Raw genomic sequence first — 21,485 nt, 5'->3', positions numbered from 1 at the left:
TTACCTGCTTGGAAAATATCCACACATTGTGATCAACATGTTCAATATAAGGGTAGCAAGGTCAGTTTCATTCAGGACAGCCTGTCCACTGGCTAAGAGACACCACTTAAGCTGGGGTATGGACTGAAGTGGTCGCCATCCATCCATGCCTTGAGCCCAGCATCTGGTTTTTGCATTTAACATTCCTTTGGTCCACAATTCTTGCATCTAATGGATGGAAGGCATTATTACAAACAGACAAAATAAAATGAAAAACCTCACTAATGTTTTCTACTTTATAGTAAATACATACTAAATTATGAAACAAACATGCAAGTACACTATTTTAGAAAAAATAAGTTTTGTTGACAGGCCTTTAGGAACCCAAATTTGGTTAATACAAAAAAAAAAAAAAAAAAAAAAAAACCCACCACCTGGCCAACCTGCAGAGCATAAAGAATACTGGAAAGAGTAAAAATGACAGGTGGAGTGCTAAATAATCAAATTATACTAGAGCAGAACGGTTGGTCCTCCATAAAACTATCTTTGCCCAATTCGAAATGAGCCTGGGAGGCTGAAGATAAGAGGCAGGATCAAGTATCAAGATAAAGAGGAAAACTGTCCTTAGCTCTTGGACTGAATAATTTTCAATGAATTTTAGACTGCATATTAAAACTTACTTATTCATACCATATAGAAACATTATAGTTTGACGTAAGTACTAAGATAGCTTTTTTTTTTTTTCTTTTTTGGAGATAGGGTCTCGCTATTCATTGCCCAGGCTGGATTGCAGTGGTGTGATCATGGCTTACTGCAGTCTCAACCTCCTGGACTCAAGCGATCCTCCCACCTCAGCCTCTCAAGTAGCTGACACTATAGGCATGCACCACCATGCTTAGCTAATTATTTTTTATTTTAACAAAGATAGTCTCTTGCTATGTTGCTCAGGCTGGTCTTGAACTCCCGGCTTCAAGCGATCCTCCCACAGTGCCGGAATTACAGGTGTAAGCCACTACACCCAGCCAGAAATTATTACATAAAAATCACTAAAAACCTGAGTGCTACCTCCATAACAACAGCTTTTAAACAAGGTTTGAAGGCATAATTTTATATGTATGTTTGGTTCTCCATTTTTCATGTGGACACTGAGTTGCAGGGCCCTTGGAGCTAATAACAGGAATTTAAATGACAGCTTTAAAATATTCCACACCTCTGTAAGTGCTAAGCAGGAGGGCATAAGAAATGCTGAGACCTTCACCAAAAGTATCTCCAAGATACATACCTCATGAAATCCATACGGGCCACTCCTTTCTTTGTCTGCGTTGCCAAAATACCATTCCTTTTCACTCTCTCTTTTCATATCTGGAGCAGCTTCAATTACATTGCTCTAAGTTTAAAAAAGATTTAAATTATTTTCCAAGGCAGAAATCTAAAAGACCAGATGTCGTAAAACAAAGTTGCACAGCAGTACTTTGGAGGGGTTTATATCCCTTTAAAAGTTAACCTGAAAGTTTAAGTGACCTTATTTTAAGATTTAAGAGTTTAGGACAAAATGCCTAACCTAACAGTCCAAAAAAACTATTTCCTTCTTAATATATATTTGAAGTAAATGGTTTCTTAAGTTCACATTCAGCAATCTAAGCTAAATTCAGTGACATCTACACTCCCCATGGTCATTAATAAATACCGAGGACACTAACATTTTAGTAGCAAAGAATATTGCAAATAGTTATGTAAATAGATACATATCATTAATCTTAAGCAACAATGCTCAAAATATTAAAGTTATTTCGGGGGAAAAACTCACTCCAACTAAGAGTTCCAATAAGTATCTGAGATCAAAGCATTAAAATGCTAACAGCAAAGTTAGTTTTCAGTGGTTTTATATAGTCTCAATTTAATATCTATTACCCTTACTACAAATAATTCTTACAATGTTCTCTATCAATGTTTTACAAGAATCTAGGTTAAAATGTTTATGTAGTTGGGTTATTTTATCACAACATGGTTATGTTCTTTGTCTTTCTTTTTTGAGACAGGGTCTTACTTTGTTACCTAGCCTGGAGTGCAATGGCACAAAAATGCCTCACTGCAGCCTTGACTTCCCAGGCTCATGCAATCCTCCTGCCTTAGCCCCTCAAGTAGCTGGGACTACAGGTGTGTGCCACCACATCTGGCTTTTTGTTTTTGTCAAGACAGGTTTTGCCAATTTGCTTAGGCTGGTCTTGAACTCCTGAGTTCAAGTGATCCTCCCGCCTCAGCCTCCCAAAGTGCTGGGATTACCAGTGTGAGCCACTGTGCCTGGCCTGTTCTTTTTCTTACAATCACCTTCCTGGAGAATGAAATAACATGTTTTTAAATACTGCCATAATTATCAGCTTTCATAGAGAGGTACAGCAAAGTTGTTATGAGCATATAGACTTCTGGGTCTTAACTCTAGCTCTGCCACTTATCAGGTGACCTTGGGCAAGATAGCCTCTGTGTTCCTTAGTTTCCTCATCTGTAAAATGTGGATAGTAACCACCTCAAAGGGCTGTTGGGGGATTCAAAAAGTTAATGTATTGTATGTGTACCAGAACAGTACCTGTTGTAATGGTATATAACAGAATACGCCATATACTAAATACTCAAATAGCACTTTCGGACACAATTCACACGAAATCTAACATGACACATCTCCTTACATCAGGAAATTAAAACACCAAAAACATCAAATGAGCTAAGGATAGATTCTTCTATAAGTTAAGTATCAGTCCTCTTGGCTGGTATCAAGAAGGTGTCCAGACTCCTTTAAGGCAAAGCATATTCTTACTGCTTGACAATGTTAAAAGTACTATTTACATATCTAATGAATTCAATTTATATCCTAAAAGTCACATTGCCTCAAGATAAGCCATATTAGAGATACAGTTACTTTAATTGACAAAATAAAACTCAATCGTTACTGTCCATTTTGGATCGTTCTTACAGTGGTTTCACATCTTCTGTGTGAAATCTCTGAGAACTAGTACTACTGTAATTACTGGAGAAATAAGTGTGTGACCACATATTTTCAGATTTCTATGATTCTTTTGCCTCCAAAATTATACTCAAAGAACATTAAATTTGTAAAACGTAAACAAGGATACGTACTTGCAGTGGTACTGTAGCTCGGCTTACATGGAGATGTGCAAGGGTAAGCAAGTCCACGAGGATTCTTATTCCATTTGAATCCATGAGATCCTTAACATTTTTCTGGAAGAGGAAAACATTTTTTTCATAATCTAAACATTTTTCATAACCTAAAACCTATCCCAATAGTACCTTTCCCAATAGGCACTACCACCTACAAGGTCCTCGAAGAAAAGAATGTTTGGAATCTTTGGAAATAAGTGATACGACTGGTATTACTTGGTCTTTTCAGCATTTTGTGTTCAAGGAACCTGAATTCCAATTGATTAAAAGGGCAAAACTATATTACAAAGAGATCACTTAAGAATTTTTACTTAAATATATTCTGAGGAAAAAACCACCTCTGGTTTTACAATTATTCTGTCAAGGTCTTTTTAATAAACAGATTATTCTATATCAGAAATAAAGTCTGCTATATTAAGAAATCTTTTAATGTTCCAGTTTGTTTTCATAAACTTAAAATAACTGGTAATTTCTTAGAAGTTAAGAGACTATAATTTCAATTAAAATTTCTTTGTACTCATAATTACACTTCAGTTTAAAACATTTGCATTACGTAAGAATAAAACTATGCAAATTGGTATTAGTATCAAAGTTTTAAGAAATGAAAATCCGCTTACACTTCAACATAAATTGTGAATTAATGTTATATATTACAACTGTGAATTCCTCGTTTGAAATGAGCATGAACCTATTAAAATGTCTTTAAAAAGAAAATACAGAGTAAAATGACTAATCTTATAACTTCCAATTACTTTTTATCAACAAAATGTACACTGATAAAGACTTTCCATTTTATGTCAAGCATATATTTTACTTAAAATTTAACCCTAAAGAGTCCCTAAAGAAAAATAAGCTAATTTTTATTATTAAAAATCATTTTAATGTATTAAAAGTCATCCATTATTCGTCATTCAGAATTTTATTATCATTAATTCATTCTGCACCCACAATATTAAGACAGACTATACAGGGAATACTGACAAAAACCTCTCCCTCCAGGAGATTAGAGCACACAGAACTTTCTGTCTAAAAAGGAGAAGACAGAAAAGAACACTCCCTGGATAATCAACTCCAACTGTGAGTTTATCTTACATACTTATATGACTTGGAAATAACAAAGTATGTATGCGAAACTACTGTACCTTATTAAGGATCAACTTGTTAAGGAAGAGAATCAACCTATCTCGTTCAAGTTTATCTGTGCACTATTGAAATAAATGAGAATCTGGTCAGAAGTGAATAGAAATAAAAATTAAGGTATTACTATTACTAGACAAAATCAACCAACAGCCCATAAGAAGTAATGCCATTTTATAAACATTAAGGAGAAAAATCATAGAAGTCTGTCAATTATTGCAATTCCTTAATGAATCCTGAAAATTACATTCTTTATATAACTTGTCTAATCTCCCTAGAAAGGCAGACATTTTAAAGTCATCAGATTAATATATAGCTTTAAGGAGATAAGTAAAAATTGAAGTAAGTGAAATAATTGGTCCAAATGATACTTGAAGTAAAAGGATGTAAACACAAAAGAAAGTATAAAACATATACACTGCAACAAACAGGCAGCAATCAAATGAGCTGCATGATGAATTGATTAATTTGTCCCCTCCACCATGTTCAAATGTTAAATGACAAATTCTTAAAATAAAAAAATTTTTTTTGAGACAAGGTCTTGCTCTGTCATCCAGGCTGGAGTGTGATCATAGCTCACTGCAGCCTCAACCTCCTGGGTTCAAGTGATCCTCCTACTTCCAGGTGAACCACCAGGTACATGCCACCACGTCCACTAATTTTTTTATTTGACAAACTGTATAAAATTTTTTGTAAAGTGCTAACTCAAGGTTTCTTTTTTGGAAGGGTAGCATTGTAGTTTTAAAAGGTTTTTACTATCTTCACACTTCTAAATTTAGTATGGTAGCATCAATTAAGATTTTTCCAAAATGGAAAATCAAAGGTACATACAACTCTACAAGTCACCATTTCTTTTATACACCTGTCCAACTCATCCATACTTAAAGACTGACAAGTAGGTCAACCAAAGTCATTTGAAAACAGTAACTGAAACACATAAAGTGACATGGACAAATTCTAACCCATTATTCATTTTCCTATTCATCTCAGATTTAAATAAGTATAAATTACAGAAAAATGAATGCAGAAAGTTACAGTAATAATGTGATCAAACAGAATTTAAATTTAGTTTTTAAAATTTAACACATACCCTAGTGACACTATCAAATAGTAATTTCCTTAAATGATATCCTTACCCTCTCTAACATTCCAATGATATATCTGGTATCTGTAAAAGGTCCTATTTCTTCGTGACATCTGCCATAAACAATAGCAAGGGCTTGTAAACATAAACACTTCATGTTTACTTTTGGGGTGAGCAAGAAGCGATGATAAAGCTCATTGAAAAATTCATACCTAGATTTAAAAAAAAAAAAAGTTCACTATAGAAATAGCCATGAAACCAACAGTGAAAACAAATGCAACAGGATATACAGAGTAGCTCACGATCTCTTAATTGATCCACTTTCTTCATTCTCATCTTCCTCCAATAGTAATCTCAGGTAATAGTCTCCTATTTTAATTTCCTCTGCCAGGCACTCATATTTAACCTTCATAAACAAAAGCAAATTACACTATTTTAGTTTACAATAGATTTTGGCGATTTCTAATAATTGTTTCTTATAATTCTTTCTGTTCAAAACTTATTTCTTAAAATACCTGTTAATTCAATATTGTTAACATGACTATTTTAGCTAAATGCTGAGAATTACATACCAATTTTATAAATGTAAGACTTGCTGATAAAAACTATCACAGCACTATGTGGTGTCAATTAAAAAAGGAGGAATAAAATCTGCTTTATTCCCTACTGGGTTTGCCATAAAAAAGCAAGGAGTAGATGGTCCTGCATCACACATGATTTGCTCAACACACATACACTACTTCAGGTCTTCCCTCTATCCCACAGCTCTATCCCTGGTGATGTGCCAGACGTAAAACCAACACAACAACTACCTTTTACATTTTCGTAAAGAATTCCTTCTATGTCAAATCACCCCATGCTACTACATTGAGGTGATAAATGAGGGCAAAGTCAAAGATCAGGAGTTGGGGCAGCACCACTATGCTTGCACTCAGGCTGTGTGTCTCAAGGAAAGATTTCAGGCAATTATAAAAAGGAATTCCCAGATCAAACTTCTTTTTCCGAAGTCTAAAATAATAGATTTCTAAAAATATAAATTATATAAAACCAAATATATATCTTCATTTCATTTTCTATATAAAGTCTAAGCATTCAATTTATTCAATTTCTATTAAGCATATACTGTGTGCCATGTACTATTCCAGGCACTGGAGACGCAGCAGTTGAACAAACAAAGGTTTCTGCGCTCACAGGTGAAGCCTGTAAAAAAGTGAAATATATTTGATAGTTGGGTGACAGTAAGTACTACAGAGTAAAATAAAGCAGGAAATGGGGATAGGCAGAGAGAATGTGTATGTAAATATGTGTGTATGTATAAAAGGGGCTGCATTTTTAAACAAGGTATCCAGGGAAGGCCCACCCAGATAACGACATTCAAAAGATCTGAAGATAAGAAAACAGGTTATGAGGCTATCTGTGGAAAACCCTTATTCTAAGCAGAGGAAACACCAAATAAGACGACCTTGAGGCAAGAACGTGAATTTGGTGTTTTCTAAGAAGCCTATTTGGCTGGAACAGAGTGTGAGAGAGGGAGGAGTAGGATATGAGATAAAAGAAACAATGCTTAGCATTGGGGGTTACACAGATGCTGGCTTTTAAGTCATTTTAAGGACTCAGATTTTAACTGAGATGGGAAACCACAAGAGCACCAAGGGTTTGAGCACAGAAATGATGTGCTTGCTATTTAACAAGGTAACCCTGCTATGTTGATAACAGATTCCAGGGAGGCAAGAGTAGAAGCAGTGACATTGTTGCAATCTAAAAGCAAGAAGGTCTAAATAAATTTTGAAGGTGCACTGTATGGAATTTGCTAAAAAACTTGATATAAAAGATAATGTAAAGGGTTTTCACTAGAAAATAAGGAGTAGTCATTATCTAAGATCATAAAGACTGTAAGAGAAGTAGGCTCGGGAAGAACAAGAGCACAATTTTGGAGAAAAGTTCTAGATACTTATCAGATATCCAATTATGAGATAGAAGCATGAAGTCTAGGGCTAAAAGTCGAAGCAAGAGATAAAAATCTGGAAGGTATCAGCAAATAAAAAGCCAGACTGGGCAACATGGTGAAACCTCGTCTCCATAAAAAATACAAAAATTAGCTAGGCATGGTGGTGCAAGCCTCTGGTCCAACCTACTGGGGAGGCGAAGGTGGAAGGATTGCTTGAGCCAATGAGGCAGAGGCTGCAGTGAGCCAAGATGGCACCACTGCAGTCTAGCCTATGCAATAAAGCAAGGTCGTGTCTCAGAAAAATAAAAAATAAAAGAAAATAAAAATATTTAAAGCCATGAAACTTAATGATTTAAAGAACTGAAACTTTGGAGCCAGCCAACATTTAGTGGTCAGCGAGATGAAGCAAAATGAGTAAAGAAGACTTGAGAAGTAGACAGTGAAAAAGGAGAAAATCTAGCAGAATACGGACTCCCAAAACAAAGTAAAGACAAGTTTTTCATTTTGCTAAGAAGAGAATGAGCATATCCAAATGGAATATGGAAATGCAACTGGGTTAAAGATCAAAGCCCGCAGGATCACTCACATGTTCAAATTTAAAGCTATAATAGTTTAAATTGTATATGCTTATAATATACTTCAATTATATATACACCCACACGTATAAAATTACCTACTACCACCATCTTGTTTCTCCTGCTCTTCACATCAATATTTTAATAGAACAGCAATATATGGTCACATTCAGAATCAATTAACACACAAAAAAATCAAACAAGTTACAAGGAACAAGGCAAACAGGGTATGTTTCAATGAAAAAAGAACTCAAAGGTCCCAGAAATGGAAAAAAAAAAGAAAAAAGGAAAGAACAGATTTGGAATGCATAGAATCAAATTTATTAAAATTCTTACATGATTCTCAGGTACAAAGCTAAGTTACTAAACAAAATTTTTTAATTTTTGTCTGACACAAAGAATAAAGTTTTCCAGTATTTCCTACATAACATTAAAGGGGGAAAGGTAAAGACAAGATATGTAATTACAAATTTTTTTTAAAAAATCACTCCCCAAATAGTACATGCTTTATTTTTTAAGATTAATATACTGGAAAAATCAAACTTTACCTCAAACTCATGGTGGTTCCAGGAGATCACATTTGCACTTCCAAGTTCTCTGTCAATATTAAATGCTCTCATTTCAGATTCAAGAGTATCTTTCAGTTCTTCTCGTGTTTTGAAATTCCAAATAAGGTTTGACCTGGCATGGTCTTGACCAAACCTAGACATACATATAATGAGGAAATAGCAGGATGCACTAAGCATTTTAAAAAATCTATAAATATCCCTTACTGACCTTATAATAAGCAAAAAAAAAAAAAAAAAAAAAGGCGGGGGGGAATAGATTTTAGCAAATGTAAGTAAAGAAAATAAAATCTGTGTAAAGGAAGTAGAGTAAAACATTAATGACAGAATCTTGGTGGTAGGTATACAGATATTCACTGCAAAATTCTTTTACCTTTTGTATGTTTGAAAGTTTTCATAATAAAAAGTTGAGGAAAAAAAGGAACCTAAACTATGAAACAAATCTGTGTGAATTAAAAAAAAAACACCTGATATTTCAACTTCAATGTTTATTGCTAATACAAATTTCAGTCAGAAAACAATTCTACTGGCCAGGTGCAGTGGCTCCCACCTGTAATCTCAGCACTTTGGGAGGCCGAGGCAGGAGGATCATGAGGTCAGGAGTTCGAGATCACCCTGGCCAACATGGTGAAACCCCATCTCTACTAAAAATACAAAAAATTAGCTGGGTATGGTGGCACACGCCTGTAATCCAAGCTACTTGTGAGGCTGAGGCTGGAGAGTCGCTTGAACTCGGGAGGCAGAGGTTGCAGTGAGCCAAGATCACGCCATTGCACTCCAGCCTGGGCGACGGGGTGAGACTCCATCTCAAAAAACAAAAAAACAAAAAACAAAAAAAAAAACACCACAATTCTCTTGTCAGATACAAAACTTTAGGTTGGGGAGATAAGAACTGCTGGACTTCTGGGTAAAGCATATGGAATCAGCAACAATCTATATATGTTAGGACTTTACAGACTACCCAAGAAAGAATACTGCAAACTGCCAAGCTATGACTGAGCATTTTCAAAGTATCTTCCTCATATGCTTGGAGTAATTATTGTAAAACATTTGGGCACAAGTCTAACTGGGGATGAATGGGCTTCACATATGCTTACTTTCAAGTCTGCAATCCTCCTAGAAAGTCTCATTTCAGAGTTCCAAGGAAGTTCTATGGGGCGCAACACAACTGAGAGAGAAATCCAAGGCATATACTTAAGGATATACTATATACATACTGTATACTTTAAAAGTAGTGTGGGGGAGTTTTCAAAGGACATATTTTTCTTTATTGGCCAAGGTATAATTGAAATGTCAGTTTCCAGAGTGAGTACTGTGAGTTATCTTAAAGAAGCTTTGCAAACTCCCCAAAATGACTGTTTCCCTGTCCTGTGTGTGTGTATGTGTGTGTCCAGGAAGGGGGTGCAGGGTAAGGGTGAGATTAGTAGATAAAAAGAGGGAAGAGGTTACCACATTTGATAGGAGGGAAGGTCCTCCTATCAGCTAACTTGGACACTCACTTCTCACAAGTCTTATGTTATCATCTGCCTCTTTTAAGACTCCATTTTCATCTAGGAAGTATGCAATTATTTCTAAGCCTGTAATAAAGTATTTTTAAAATAAGCATCTCTAAGCCTTAATAAAGTCTTTAATGTAATTTTAGTTCCTCAGACTATCACTCTATGAAAAGCCTCAATTTTAGGAGCATCTCTAGTCACCCCAATCTTAACAGTTATAGTTCCTGAACTTGAAGGCATAAAAATACATGTGGCATAAAGCAACAGTTTCAGGGAAGAAGAACGTGTCATGATGCCTCTCATGGCAATACTAAATTTAATCTTTATTGGAAAAGAGACCTAAAGTTTACCTATAATAGAAGAGATCCCAATTTGCTTCTATTTTTATTCTTTGTCTTCTCTTTCGAAGAACCACTGGCTTCTGATTTATATTCTGGAACAGAAAAAAACTTCATAGTGCTCAATCTGGGGCTACCAAATAGGCTTAGTCAGAAGATCATCAATTTATAAGTGATGAGAAACATTTCTTTCATCAAATTTTGACAGAAACAAAAATTAACGGAATAAATTAAATCTATAAAACATGAATATAAATACAGGATATTAAATTATATCACATATAATAATTTGACAGCATATATTTCTACAGTTACTCAAGTATTTTCCATGTAGCCTAAAGCTGTTTCAACACCAAATTTTGTTAAAGTTTACAGTGATTAATAAAATTTATAATAGTCAAAAACAGTGACTTGTTTCAAACATTTACATGCAGTTAACACAAAAGCCTTGGGACAACAATAAATGCAAAAGATTACAGGTTGTTAAAGTGCTACCAAAGCCAAGAGGAGCAAGTACAAATTGAAATAGCTAATGGAGAAGAAATGTGTCTACATTCAAACACATGTGAAGTTAAGACTTGAATTTATTAAACAGAGAATATCAAAGATGACTCCACATGCCAGGCAGCTTAATGCATTTCACACAGGTAGCAGGAACTTACACTCACCATATTGTTTTTGTCCTGAATTTAATCGTAAAAAGGAAAAAAAGTTAAAGAAAATAAAAAGAGAATGAGCCTAGATCTGCTAAATTATATCTATTACACATCAATACAAAATTATCTTTACTTTAAGACTAAAATAGGTGCACCTGCTTCTCTAAGCCTGTGACTCAAATTTTAGGCAGTCATAAACCCTTTGAGAATTCAAAGAAAGCTATGGCCCCTGTTTCAGAGATAGGCACATACTTAAGGCTGCAACTGGAAGAGAAGATTTCAAAAATTCTTAAAGTCTGTACATGGACCAGAGGTTAAGAATCTCTGCTCCAAATGAAACCCATGTATATATATCAGATATGAAAACTCTAATCCTCATTGTGATAGAAACAAAAAGTAGAAAGTGGTATAGATTAAAACACAGAAGTCTGTAATTTCATTAAAGTGCAAAAAAACCGCAGACTAGATGACATAGAAAGAAAAAAGGTAAAATAAATTTTAAAAGATATTATTTCAAATATAAACCCTAAAAGTTATATAAGAAAATGTTTCCTACAAATTTTAATTCTGTGCACTATCATGAAAACTAATGCAAAGTGGCTTGAATAAAGTATATAAATAATTCAAAATTTGGTTTAATGACAAATCTTTTCTTAAACTTTCTAATTAAGAAGTACTTTCTTCAATCCCTCCTCCCCGCCAGGACAAAAGGCTGGCAGTCCAGAGTAATAAAAATGTAAATGCTATACAGAAAAAGGACAAAAAGCTCTCCATAAACTAAGTGACTGAATTGGAGACTCAGGCTAACAGCTCTAACTAGCTAAACAAATCCCTTAACTGAAAATAACAAAGAAAAAGCAACCTTATACATTAGCCAAAGGTTACTACTAATCCAGCACAGAGCATCAGCTGCAAATGGAACTGACTTCATAAACATTGACTATATAAGAAATGCAGATTGTTTCAAGAATCGCCAGTTAATCTTGACAATGATTAGTTTTCAGACTCTAACTACAGCATAAGATCATTCCAAACTTTGATGTTAGTGTTTCTATTAATAAAATAGTCACAAAGATTATTTGCTGTTCCCTGAAGAAATTACTGTTAAAAATAGTACCCACGCAGAAAGGGGATAAGCCATTGATGCTAACCAAAAGATCTTCTTGACCAACATTTATCTGGCATCATTATTTGCTCAAAACTTTAGTAATACCCCATGTAAATGATACCAACAAACCAGTAAAACTTTTATATTAAAAATATTCTTTTCCCTCTCAATTGTTTTAAAATAGCAGATTATTATCCATAGTTTTAGCTAAGACTAGAGCTTTGTGTTCATGCTTATGCTGGATAAATGTTACATATGAAGTCTGATGCCAAAAACTTATCTACAGTATGATAATTATATTCAACAGCTTGAAACAACTGTTATTTTAGAAATCGGTTTAACTACCTGAAGCCAGGAGCTTGTAATTTTTAATAACTGTGAAAATCATTCATATCTGTAGATTTTTCAACTGTTCAAATGCTATACCAGTATTATCCTGACCATATATGTATATAGTGCCTTTACTATTATTTTGCTTGTATATCAAAAAAACCCTATAAGATAGAGAAGGGAGGTATTGTTATTCCGATTTATGAAAGAGGAAAGTAAGGTTCTAAAAACCGTAACTTGGATTAACAAGTGATGAAACTAGGCTCAGAAGTTAACCAACTCAAAGTTCAGTATTCTCTTTACTATACTACATAGTCACTTGAAAGCCTAATGATTCTTTATATTGAATATATCACTTATATAAATTAGCAGTAATCTATTATTCTGGAGCTCTAAAGAATTGAACATTGATCCCAATTTCAGATAGATACACAAGACTATAATATTTGTTCTGCTATGCTTATGTATTCTGGTAATCCATAAGAAACCCACTTGTTTTAGAAAGATATTAAAGTTATTTTCCTTGAATAAGGCAATAGCTACCATAAGTAAGGAGAAGGTTAAGGAGAAAGAATGTATGTGTGATCAACAAAAACTGAGATCAAGACTGCTTCTACAGGACATCTCAATTCATACTCAACCACTGCCAAACCCATTATAGATAGAAGAATGCATTACTGAATCAGGTTCTGTAGAACACACTGCATGCTGAAGAATGAGACTAAAACTGTTTTGGATCTAACTTTGATTTGAGAAACAAATATTACAAAATTTAAGTACGCACAATAAATTGAATTTAAAATGTGAATCTTAATCTCCAAAACACTTGTCTGGCTAGTTCTGAATAAAAAGGCTAACAGGAAGAGCACCTTTATTTTTATAGGTGCAAAACAAAGTCCAGAGAAGAAGGGAAGAAAATAAATACATATGAATAAAAAAGAACAAAAACTGGAATGGAAGAAAAATTAAGAGTGGAATTCTATATTAAATACCAAAATAAAAACCTAATCATCAACTCATAAAACTATGAACTAAGGAAAATGTATACAAAAATACGAATTAGAAATTAGGTACCATTCGGCCGGGTGCGGTGGCTCACGCCTGTAATCCCAGCACTTTGGGAGGCTGAGGCAGGCGGATCACGAGGTCAGGAGATTGAGACCATCCTGCCTAACACGGTGAAACCCCATCTCTACTAAAAATACAAAAAATTAGCCGGGCGTGGTGGCGGGTGCCTGTAGTCCCAGCTACTCGGGAGGCTGAGGCAGGAGAATGGCGTGAACCCAGGAGGCGGAGCTTGCAGTGAGACGAGATCGCTCCACTGCACTCCAGCAGTCTGTGCAACAGAGCAAGGCTCTGTCTCAAAATAAATAAATAAATAAATAAAATAAAAAAGAAAGAAATTAGGTACCGTTCATTTTTAAGCTTCAGGTATTCAGCAAGAAATGTATCAATACCATCTCTGTGAACAGCAGGAACTAAAGTAGACTAGGACACACAGAAGTGCTAGGAATTTGGAAGCAAATTTTATTTTTACCTCTTTTTGAGCAATGCCCATCCTATCCCTCCAGTGCATCAATACAAGATCCACTTTTTCTTTGGCAAATTTTTCAACTTCTTTAGCAGCTTTTCCAGCTAGTCTTTGCCACTCTGGAACTTTATTAAATTTTCCATACTGATCCTGTAAAATAATGTTGAAATCCATTACATGCCTGTTTGCAAATTTATTTTAAAACTCTATGTCAAGCTGAGTCATTCTATCTATTTTATAAGGTAAATGCTGGATGTTATGGTTCAGTGAAGAAACAAACTGAAAACTTCTACAATTATACTTTTTATCCAAGAAACTAACTTTTCTACTTAGGTTTCAAGATGATTCTTTTATGAGGGGTGGCAAGATGCAAGTGGGAGCTGGGTGCAGACAGAGAAGGAGTGATGACAGAAAAAGAATACACGTAAGAAATTATTATAGTAGTGTATCATAAAGATGTTTAATTTTTCCATGGATGGCCCAACCTTATAATTAACATAGATCTTCTAAGGAAAAAAACCCTACCTATAACTTTTTTCATGGTTTGCCGTTTTTACCAACAACATTTATCAATCTCATATGTGCAAAATACCATATTTACACACTTACTGGTACTCCAGAACGTACCAATAAGTTGAATTAGAGAAACAAAACATAGAATAAAATGACCACTATTCATAACATTAATTTGTGGTGATAGCTGCACAACTCTGTAAATATACCACAAATTATTTAATTGTATACCTTAAAAAGATGAATATTATGGGATGTAAATTTTACCTCAATAAAGATATCAATAGTTAAGTATTACTATTCAATGCAATGAATTCTTTGTTTCTAAAATTTTTAACGTGTTTCAAAAAAAGACATATATATAACAGTACCCTTACTCCTAAAAAAGGCACACTTGGGACAGTCATATTTACCATTGCTATTTTCACATTGTCTCTAACATGCATCCGATCAGCATCCTTCTCAGGTACGAGATCTGAGCTTTCCAAGTATGCCAGCAAGCCTGGCGGCTAAAAACACAAAATCCATTTTCAAAACAATGTGAAAAAGAAAACTTAGCCTTAAAAACCCAAATAAATTAATACTGTGGCTTAGCTATTGAGGGTAAAACTTTACGGTAACTCCTATGATAAATAACTTTTCAATAAAAAACAAACCATCCCCTTTTAACAGTACAGATAACTTGTTCAATTAAATTTTATTAGGCAGTATATAACCTAATTTCTCAACTGACTTACCAAAATGCGTTTCAACAAGTTTGTTGCAGTTGCATTATCAGCTGTCCAGAGTCCCACTAAATGTCTACTTAGCTGTCTGAAAAAAGCAGACGTTGAGAAAGGTTTGCTGCTTTATCTCAGCTAGAACAGAAAGGAATTTTTAAGAACAAAATATCACATAATTATAAAAAATACGGCTACAGTAAAAAAAATCATTCCGATGTTAAAAAGTTATTAAAAAATTTAATGTGGAGAGTTATAATTCAAATATTACTAATATTTTGGAATTTTCTAAAAATTAAAATGTTTTCCTAATAAACATACACTCATTTTCAATAAACCTGAACAGGAAAAAAGTAGGTTTTTATCCCACTTAAAGGAAGAAAAAAACAACAAAAACAATTAGACTTGATGACACAATTAATTTGTTTAACCAGTCCTACTAATATAGTGACAATGGCATCCTGGCATTTTTTGGAATTCTGAACAAGCAGAACTCAACAACTGTTCTAATATAACCGTTTTGGCAAGATCAGAGAGAAAATTATTTTCACTTCTAGAGTTTGGGCAAAGACCTAAACCACTTACAGCAAATTATTCAACTCATCTCACTTAAAAGCTATAAAAGTATATTTTAATTCAAAGTAAAAATCTAAGATCCAAGTTCAATCTATGGTTTAGTCATTTACTAATTTTAATCCCCATTCAACACCTGTCACCTTAACTGAAAGCTCCTCATAAGTAGAAACCCTATTTTACTCACCAGTGACCCTTCTGTGCTTTGGTGGGGATTCAATTACCATAGCTATAAGAATGGTCATGAAACCTATGAGGGAAATAACCAAATAACCACCTACAAACATATGTTTTATACATGTTACATTACTGAAGAACAAAATTTAACTGCAAAACCCAAAATATACTTTGTCACCAGAAAGTGAACGCCACTAAAACTGTTCATTCCTGTGCCAATTTGAAAGCTAACATATTGAAGTAATTAAACTTGTAATTTCCTTCACTGGCATTTGGTAGGTTATCGTATCAGTGACTCCTAAAAAGGCTTTAGTTAGGGACAAAAGAGATAACATTTTATAACAGCAATTTGTAAAAGATAAAGCAATGCAAATAGAGTGATATTTCTATTATACATTGACAGATCTTTAACAGTGTAATTCAAATAATACTAACCTTTTGGAATTTTCTCCAAATTAAAATGCTTCCCTAATACACTAATTGATCACAGTAGGGAATTTAACTGGTTAACTATACTGAAGAGAAACACAACAAGCAAGCATTTAACATGGGGAGGGGTTAATGGAATAAGCTATCAATAGTCTCTAATGAAAGATGGTGTCTAGCACTGCTAATAAGACAATACTAGGAAAACATCCTTCTTATCTTTATCCTCTAAGACTAGTTTTGTTCTTAACACAAGTGAGGGAGGTAGTTTCTTCTAATAGTATAAACAGTAAAAAAAAAAAATCCCTGGCAAGGCAGCATACCATGACGTATAATAACTGCACATAGATGACAAAGAAAATGTACAGTATTGTAACAAACTAAACGTTTAACTCAGCAACTTATGCTATTATTTAAAAAGTCAAAAAATAAAATTAAAACTATTTATGATACTGTTTTTACTAATATGAGTCATAATATAGTATGCTTAAGATAGCTGAAAGGGTCACATGTTAGAAACCACAAAGAGGGTTAAAAAGGGCTGGAATTCATGTAGTGTGGAATAAGTGAATAAATTTATGTGTTTATATTTGAATGACTATCAGGAAAAAGGGAATCATTTAATTACAAGAGATTTAGGTTAAGTCTAGCTTAGGCTGGATATGTAAGGTTTTCTGTGGTTTTTAAAGTAGAGTATTTGACCAAAGATATTTAAAAATCAACTATGTGAGGTTTTCCCATGGGGTCATGTGCATGCAAGATGGTCACAGGAATATAAGGAGAAAAGACCTGAGCATGTGGTTCTAGTTCCATAAGCTTTTAAGTACCCTTTTCCATATTGGTCCCATGACTATGGTGTCAGGGCCTGATAATAGGTCGGGGAAAAAAAGTAAACAGTGTTTCCCTCCAGGTTTTCCATAGGCAGGGACAGTGATCACTTGGGCAAAATCCTTCTGTAAGGAAAGGAAAAGAACTAGGTGGATCAAAAGAAAATGTATTATTTGTGTAATACAAACACATTTAGTTTTATGTAACATCTGAATCAATTCTCTAGACAGGAAGTTAATTTGCAGCAAATTGAATTAAATCACCTACCTATTTGTAAGCATCCTTTGATCTGAGCTTATTGTAAACATCGCAGTATGCAAGTGTCGAGGTAAGGCACCTTCACTTAGGGCAAGCTCCTGCATTTTTGTAGCAATTTCTTTATCACCTTCCTTTGGAAAAAGGGTAAGATGATCCCTAAGGTGGCAATCCAGGACAAGCTATCCAAACTTTAAAAAACTAATTTTACATATTTAAATGAAAAAAAATTCAGTATGTAATAGAAGTTTAAAATGCATCTTCTAATCACCCCCCAAAAAAAATAGGTGAGTAGTAGCACAGGTAATTTTTAAACCTTTGGAATAAGGTTGAGATGTTTCCAGACAAATTTACCTCATAAACTATGCTTTGCTAAACTTAATATTAAAACTAGGTTCACTCCCTCTGTGTATAGCTGCCAACAAAAAGGAGAGGCTTGGCTATCGCAAGCTCTGTAAAAGATGGGCACTTTGGAAGCTAACATTGAGCAAAGAACCCATTAGCTAAAGGGAGAAAATTAGCCTTTGGCTGTATATGCACACTAAAAATGCAAATAAACTTTGATGTTCCATTCAGTTCAATGCCTATATATATTTACAGCTACTTAAGGGCATACTAATTCTGTGATTAATTGTGTGCTATACTTATGCACAATAAATGAATTTTTTGGTAAAAGGAGACTTTCTTCAATTGTATTCAAATTGCTTCTATGACAACAAAATACAAGAATTCAAAAGCCATTTAGACTGATGTCATTGTAATCATCATAGTATGCAACAGACATTCATAGCTACAACCTTTTAAAAAATATAGAAGCATAAAGCAACTATCTTAAAGAAGCAGTATCTTCGACAAGATCATGCTCCAATCTCTAGAGCTCAATTACAAATATGCTTTAGCAAGAACTTTTTGTTGCCTTTCTTACTTGGTATCATTTTGGTATGAACTAACTCCATCAATAGATTTCTATACAAGCTCAGTATCTCAAGACTTCAACACTGTCAACATTATCCTTCCAAAAAAGAGCAACAGATAGAATGCTAACTTTTAATTAAGTAAAATAAACAAATAATGCAGTAACAGATTTATTTGCTCTACAACTTCATTATGAAATTAAAACTTTTATTATTGAGGATTATTTCTGTAACAAGTTTAAAACTAATTTATAATAAAGATTTAAAATTACTTTTCTTACCCAGAGAAATGTTTATTTCCCAAAAAGACTGAAAGGCAATATTGTCAACTTCAATTAAAACAGCCTATCAACATTCAAGTAAGGTTAAAATTTCAAAATTGTTCTCTCACCTCTATTATTGCCTTCATAACCAACCCAGCTCCTTTTATTATTGCCATGGAAGGATGCTTTAAAGTGAGGGGGAAAAAGTATCAAAAAATAAAAAAGAATTTTATTCCAACACATTTAGCTGTTACTCTTAAGAAGGGTATATACATTTTTACACAAGGTATAAGCCATAAAATTAGTAAAGGATACATCTCAAAGTCAGTTTGGTTAAATATTTTAGGTATTTTCACAATATAGCCTTAGAGATACAGACACATAAACAAAGAATTTACATTAGTAGGAAACGGAAGGCATCTATTTGAATAATTATAATTATTTGAATGATACATATCAATGATACTAAAATAATAAAAATATAAACATCATATATACATACATGTATCTAATAAGTACTATAGTACTGTATAAAATAACAAATTTTTCCAGTGTTTATGAAGAGCCCTGCTAAAGCTCATTTTATCATTTGGGAATTTGTAAAGAAAAGGGAACTTTGGGCCTACCACAGAAAAATGAGTTTTTCACTACTAAAATGGAGGCCAGGTGTGGTGGGTCATGTTTGTAATCCCAGCACTTTGGGAGGCTGAGGCAGGAGGATCGCTTAAGCTCAGGGGCATGAGAACAGCCTGGGCAACAAAGGGAGACCCCGTCTCTACAAAACAAATAAATAAATTAGCCGGGTTTGGTAGCATGTGCCTGTGGTCCCAGCTACTCAGCAACTGAGGTGGGAAGATTACTTGAGCCTGGGAGGCTGAGGCTGCAGTGAGCTGTGATTGCATCACCGCACTCCAGTCTGGGCAACAGAACAAGACCTTCACCTCAAAAAATAAATAAAATAAAATAAAATAAAAAAGCAAGATATAGAAAATGGGCAGAGTGTCAAAACAGCAGTGAACACCCATCAACGGGACTCTACATGAAACACCAAGAAATCTGTACACTCAAAATGTACCAATATGATAATGTACTAGGTGCATTTATTCATCAATATTATAGATCAAGCTTGTCCAACCCGCAGCCTACATGGATGCTTATATTTATTCAAAGCTAACCCAGGATGGCTTTGAGTGTAGCCCAACACAAATCTTAAACTTTCTTAAAAACATTTTTGCAATTTTTTCTTTTAGGTCATCAGATATTGTTAGTGTTAGTGTATTTTATGTGTGGCCCAAGACAACTCTTCTTTCAGTGTGGCCCAGGAAAGCCAAACGACTGGACACCTCTGCTATAGAAGTATGCAAATGTTATCTTAGAAACAGTGATCCTAAAAGCGGTTCCCTTAAATTCACTGTTACCTGACAAGAAAAATACAAGCTCTCACCTGAAAAAGTTTAAAAAGGGTTCTTCCATTGGATGCTACCATCTCCAAGAGCATATCAAACTGCTGCCCTTCAGTTGTCTCACTATATGGAGCACAGAGGGCAAAGGTAAGGAAGTCCAAGAGCGAACTAATAACTAGGGCACCAGTCCCATGATCCTGAAACAAAGCAACAGATTCTCTTAAAGACTTAAGAGATGGGGACCTTCAGTTAAATTTTAACAATAATGTGTTCCTTTCTGTTATTCTATATGTCAGACATCAACATTGACTTTAATTTCTCAACATGAGGTTCAAAGTTGGATGACTCTTTAGTACTTGCTTTTGCTCATATAGTGAATCCATTATCCATCATACCTCAAAAGGAACAATTAAAATTCAAATTTCAAGAGTATAACCAAGACTTCTCAAATGTGTATAACAAAGGTTAATGTTTATTTGCAAAAAATAATATTTGACAATATTTGCAAAACTCTGGCAATCTGCTTATGTTCCTTCAAGATGCTATAGAACACCCATCTCCAAAATTGTTATCAGGGACTGAGGAACAAAGATTTGGCTTAATTTTTTTTTAGAGCAGTTTATTTCATAATGACATTTTTAAAGAAAGAAAAAACAAAAATTTGGAGTTTCCCTGTGAAAATCTAAAGGCTTTGACATCTATCCTTCCCAGGTGAATGGATATAGTCCTAAGACAAAATATTTTATTATCAGTGACCAAGCTGAACTGTGACCAATACTGACCAAAGCTGGGGGCTACAATAAAAAAAAAAAAAAAATCATCCACGTGGCACTTCTAGAATATCTTTCAATAATGGTATGGTATCTACCATGAAGACAAATTTAATTATAACTTACCACATGGGAATTAAATTTCTCCAGTAAGTTTTCCAGAAACTTCTTTGACGAGAGAAGAGAAGCTTTGTTCAACTGTTCTTGTCTTAAGTCATAGTCATCATGCATGGGCTATTGATGGAAAAAAAAAAAAAACAGTGATAATTCATAAGCAGTCCCATGTGCTAGCATCACGCAAAAGTCATTTATAAAGAGTATTCATTACACATTGAAAGAATTAAAAACCATTGCCTTTAAAGTGTAAGGCAAAAAGGAAACTCATGATAAGCAGGCAGAAGTGACGATTTACCATGATTTTGATCAGACTTCACAGATAATTTGCCCAACAATTAACTCAACATATACAAAAGGTACTCTCTCAAAAGTCACAGATCTTATTAAAAGGCAAACATTTGCCCACCCAGAATTTTATAACTAAAATTTGAAATAAAACTTAGCATTTAAATGTACTAAAAATAACAACAAATACTTGTCTCAGGGTGATTTTCTTTTGAGTGTATAAAACATTCCAGCATGATGGTTAGGAGTAGAGCTCCAATCCTAATTTTACTACTGACAATAACTGGGAGACGTTACGCAAGGTAAGTTACTTTACATAA

At 34.1% G+C, this 21,485-nt stretch overlaps 1 protein-coding gene across 3 annotated transcripts in view; it reads right to left on the bottom strand.

The window, feature by feature from the left end:
* Positions 1-21,485, bottom strand: part of DNAJC13 (DnaJ heat shock protein family (Hsp40) member C13) — a 119,236-nt gene that overhangs the window by 55,505 nt on the left and 42,246 nt on the right. For 2 of the 3 annotated variants that reach the window (XR_004670727.3, XM_008976110.6), the window contains exons 14-29: positions 20,890-20,997; positions 20,035-20,190; positions 18,719-18,775; positions 17,426-17,547; positions 15,173-15,248; positions 14,849-14,944; positions 13,929-14,072; positions 10,966-10,980; positions 10,310-10,392; positions 8,446-8,599; positions 5,677-5,780; positions 5,427-5,586; positions 4,296-4,358; positions 3,112-3,213; positions 1,262-1,366; positions 5-207 (exon numbers count right to left, since the gene is read on the bottom strand). Coding sequence is in view for 2 of the 3 variants with exons in the window: in XM_008976110.6 (XP_008974358.2) it covers positions 5-207; positions 1,262-1,366; positions 3,112-3,213; positions 4,296-4,358; positions 5,427-5,586; positions 5,677-5,780; positions 8,446-8,599; positions 10,310-10,392; positions 10,966-10,980; positions 13,929-14,072; positions 14,849-14,944; positions 15,173-15,248; positions 17,426-17,547; positions 18,719-18,775; positions 20,035-20,190; positions 20,890-20,997 (1,748 nt within the window). In the remaining variant the exon portion in view is untranslated. The remainder of the gene's footprint in view (positions 1-4; positions 208-1,261; positions 1,367-3,111; positions 3,214-4,295; positions 4,359-5,426; positions 5,587-5,676; positions 5,781-8,445; positions 8,600-10,309; positions 10,393-10,965; positions 10,981-13,928; positions 14,073-14,848; positions 14,945-15,172; positions 15,249-17,425; positions 17,548-18,718; positions 18,776-20,034; positions 20,191-20,889; positions 20,998-21,485) is intronic. The other variant, XM_003822516.6, reaches the window with a different exon arrangement.

This window comes from Pan paniscus, chromosome 2 (genome assembly GCF_029289425.2).
Source record: "Pan paniscus chromosome 2, NHGRI_mPanPan1-v2.0_pri, whole genome shotgun sequence".
Classification (NCBI taxonomy): domain Eukaryota; kingdom Metazoa; phylum Chordata; class Mammalia; order Primates; family Hominidae; genus Pan; species Pan paniscus.
This window is presented reverse-complemented; position numbering and strand designations above follow the sequence as displayed.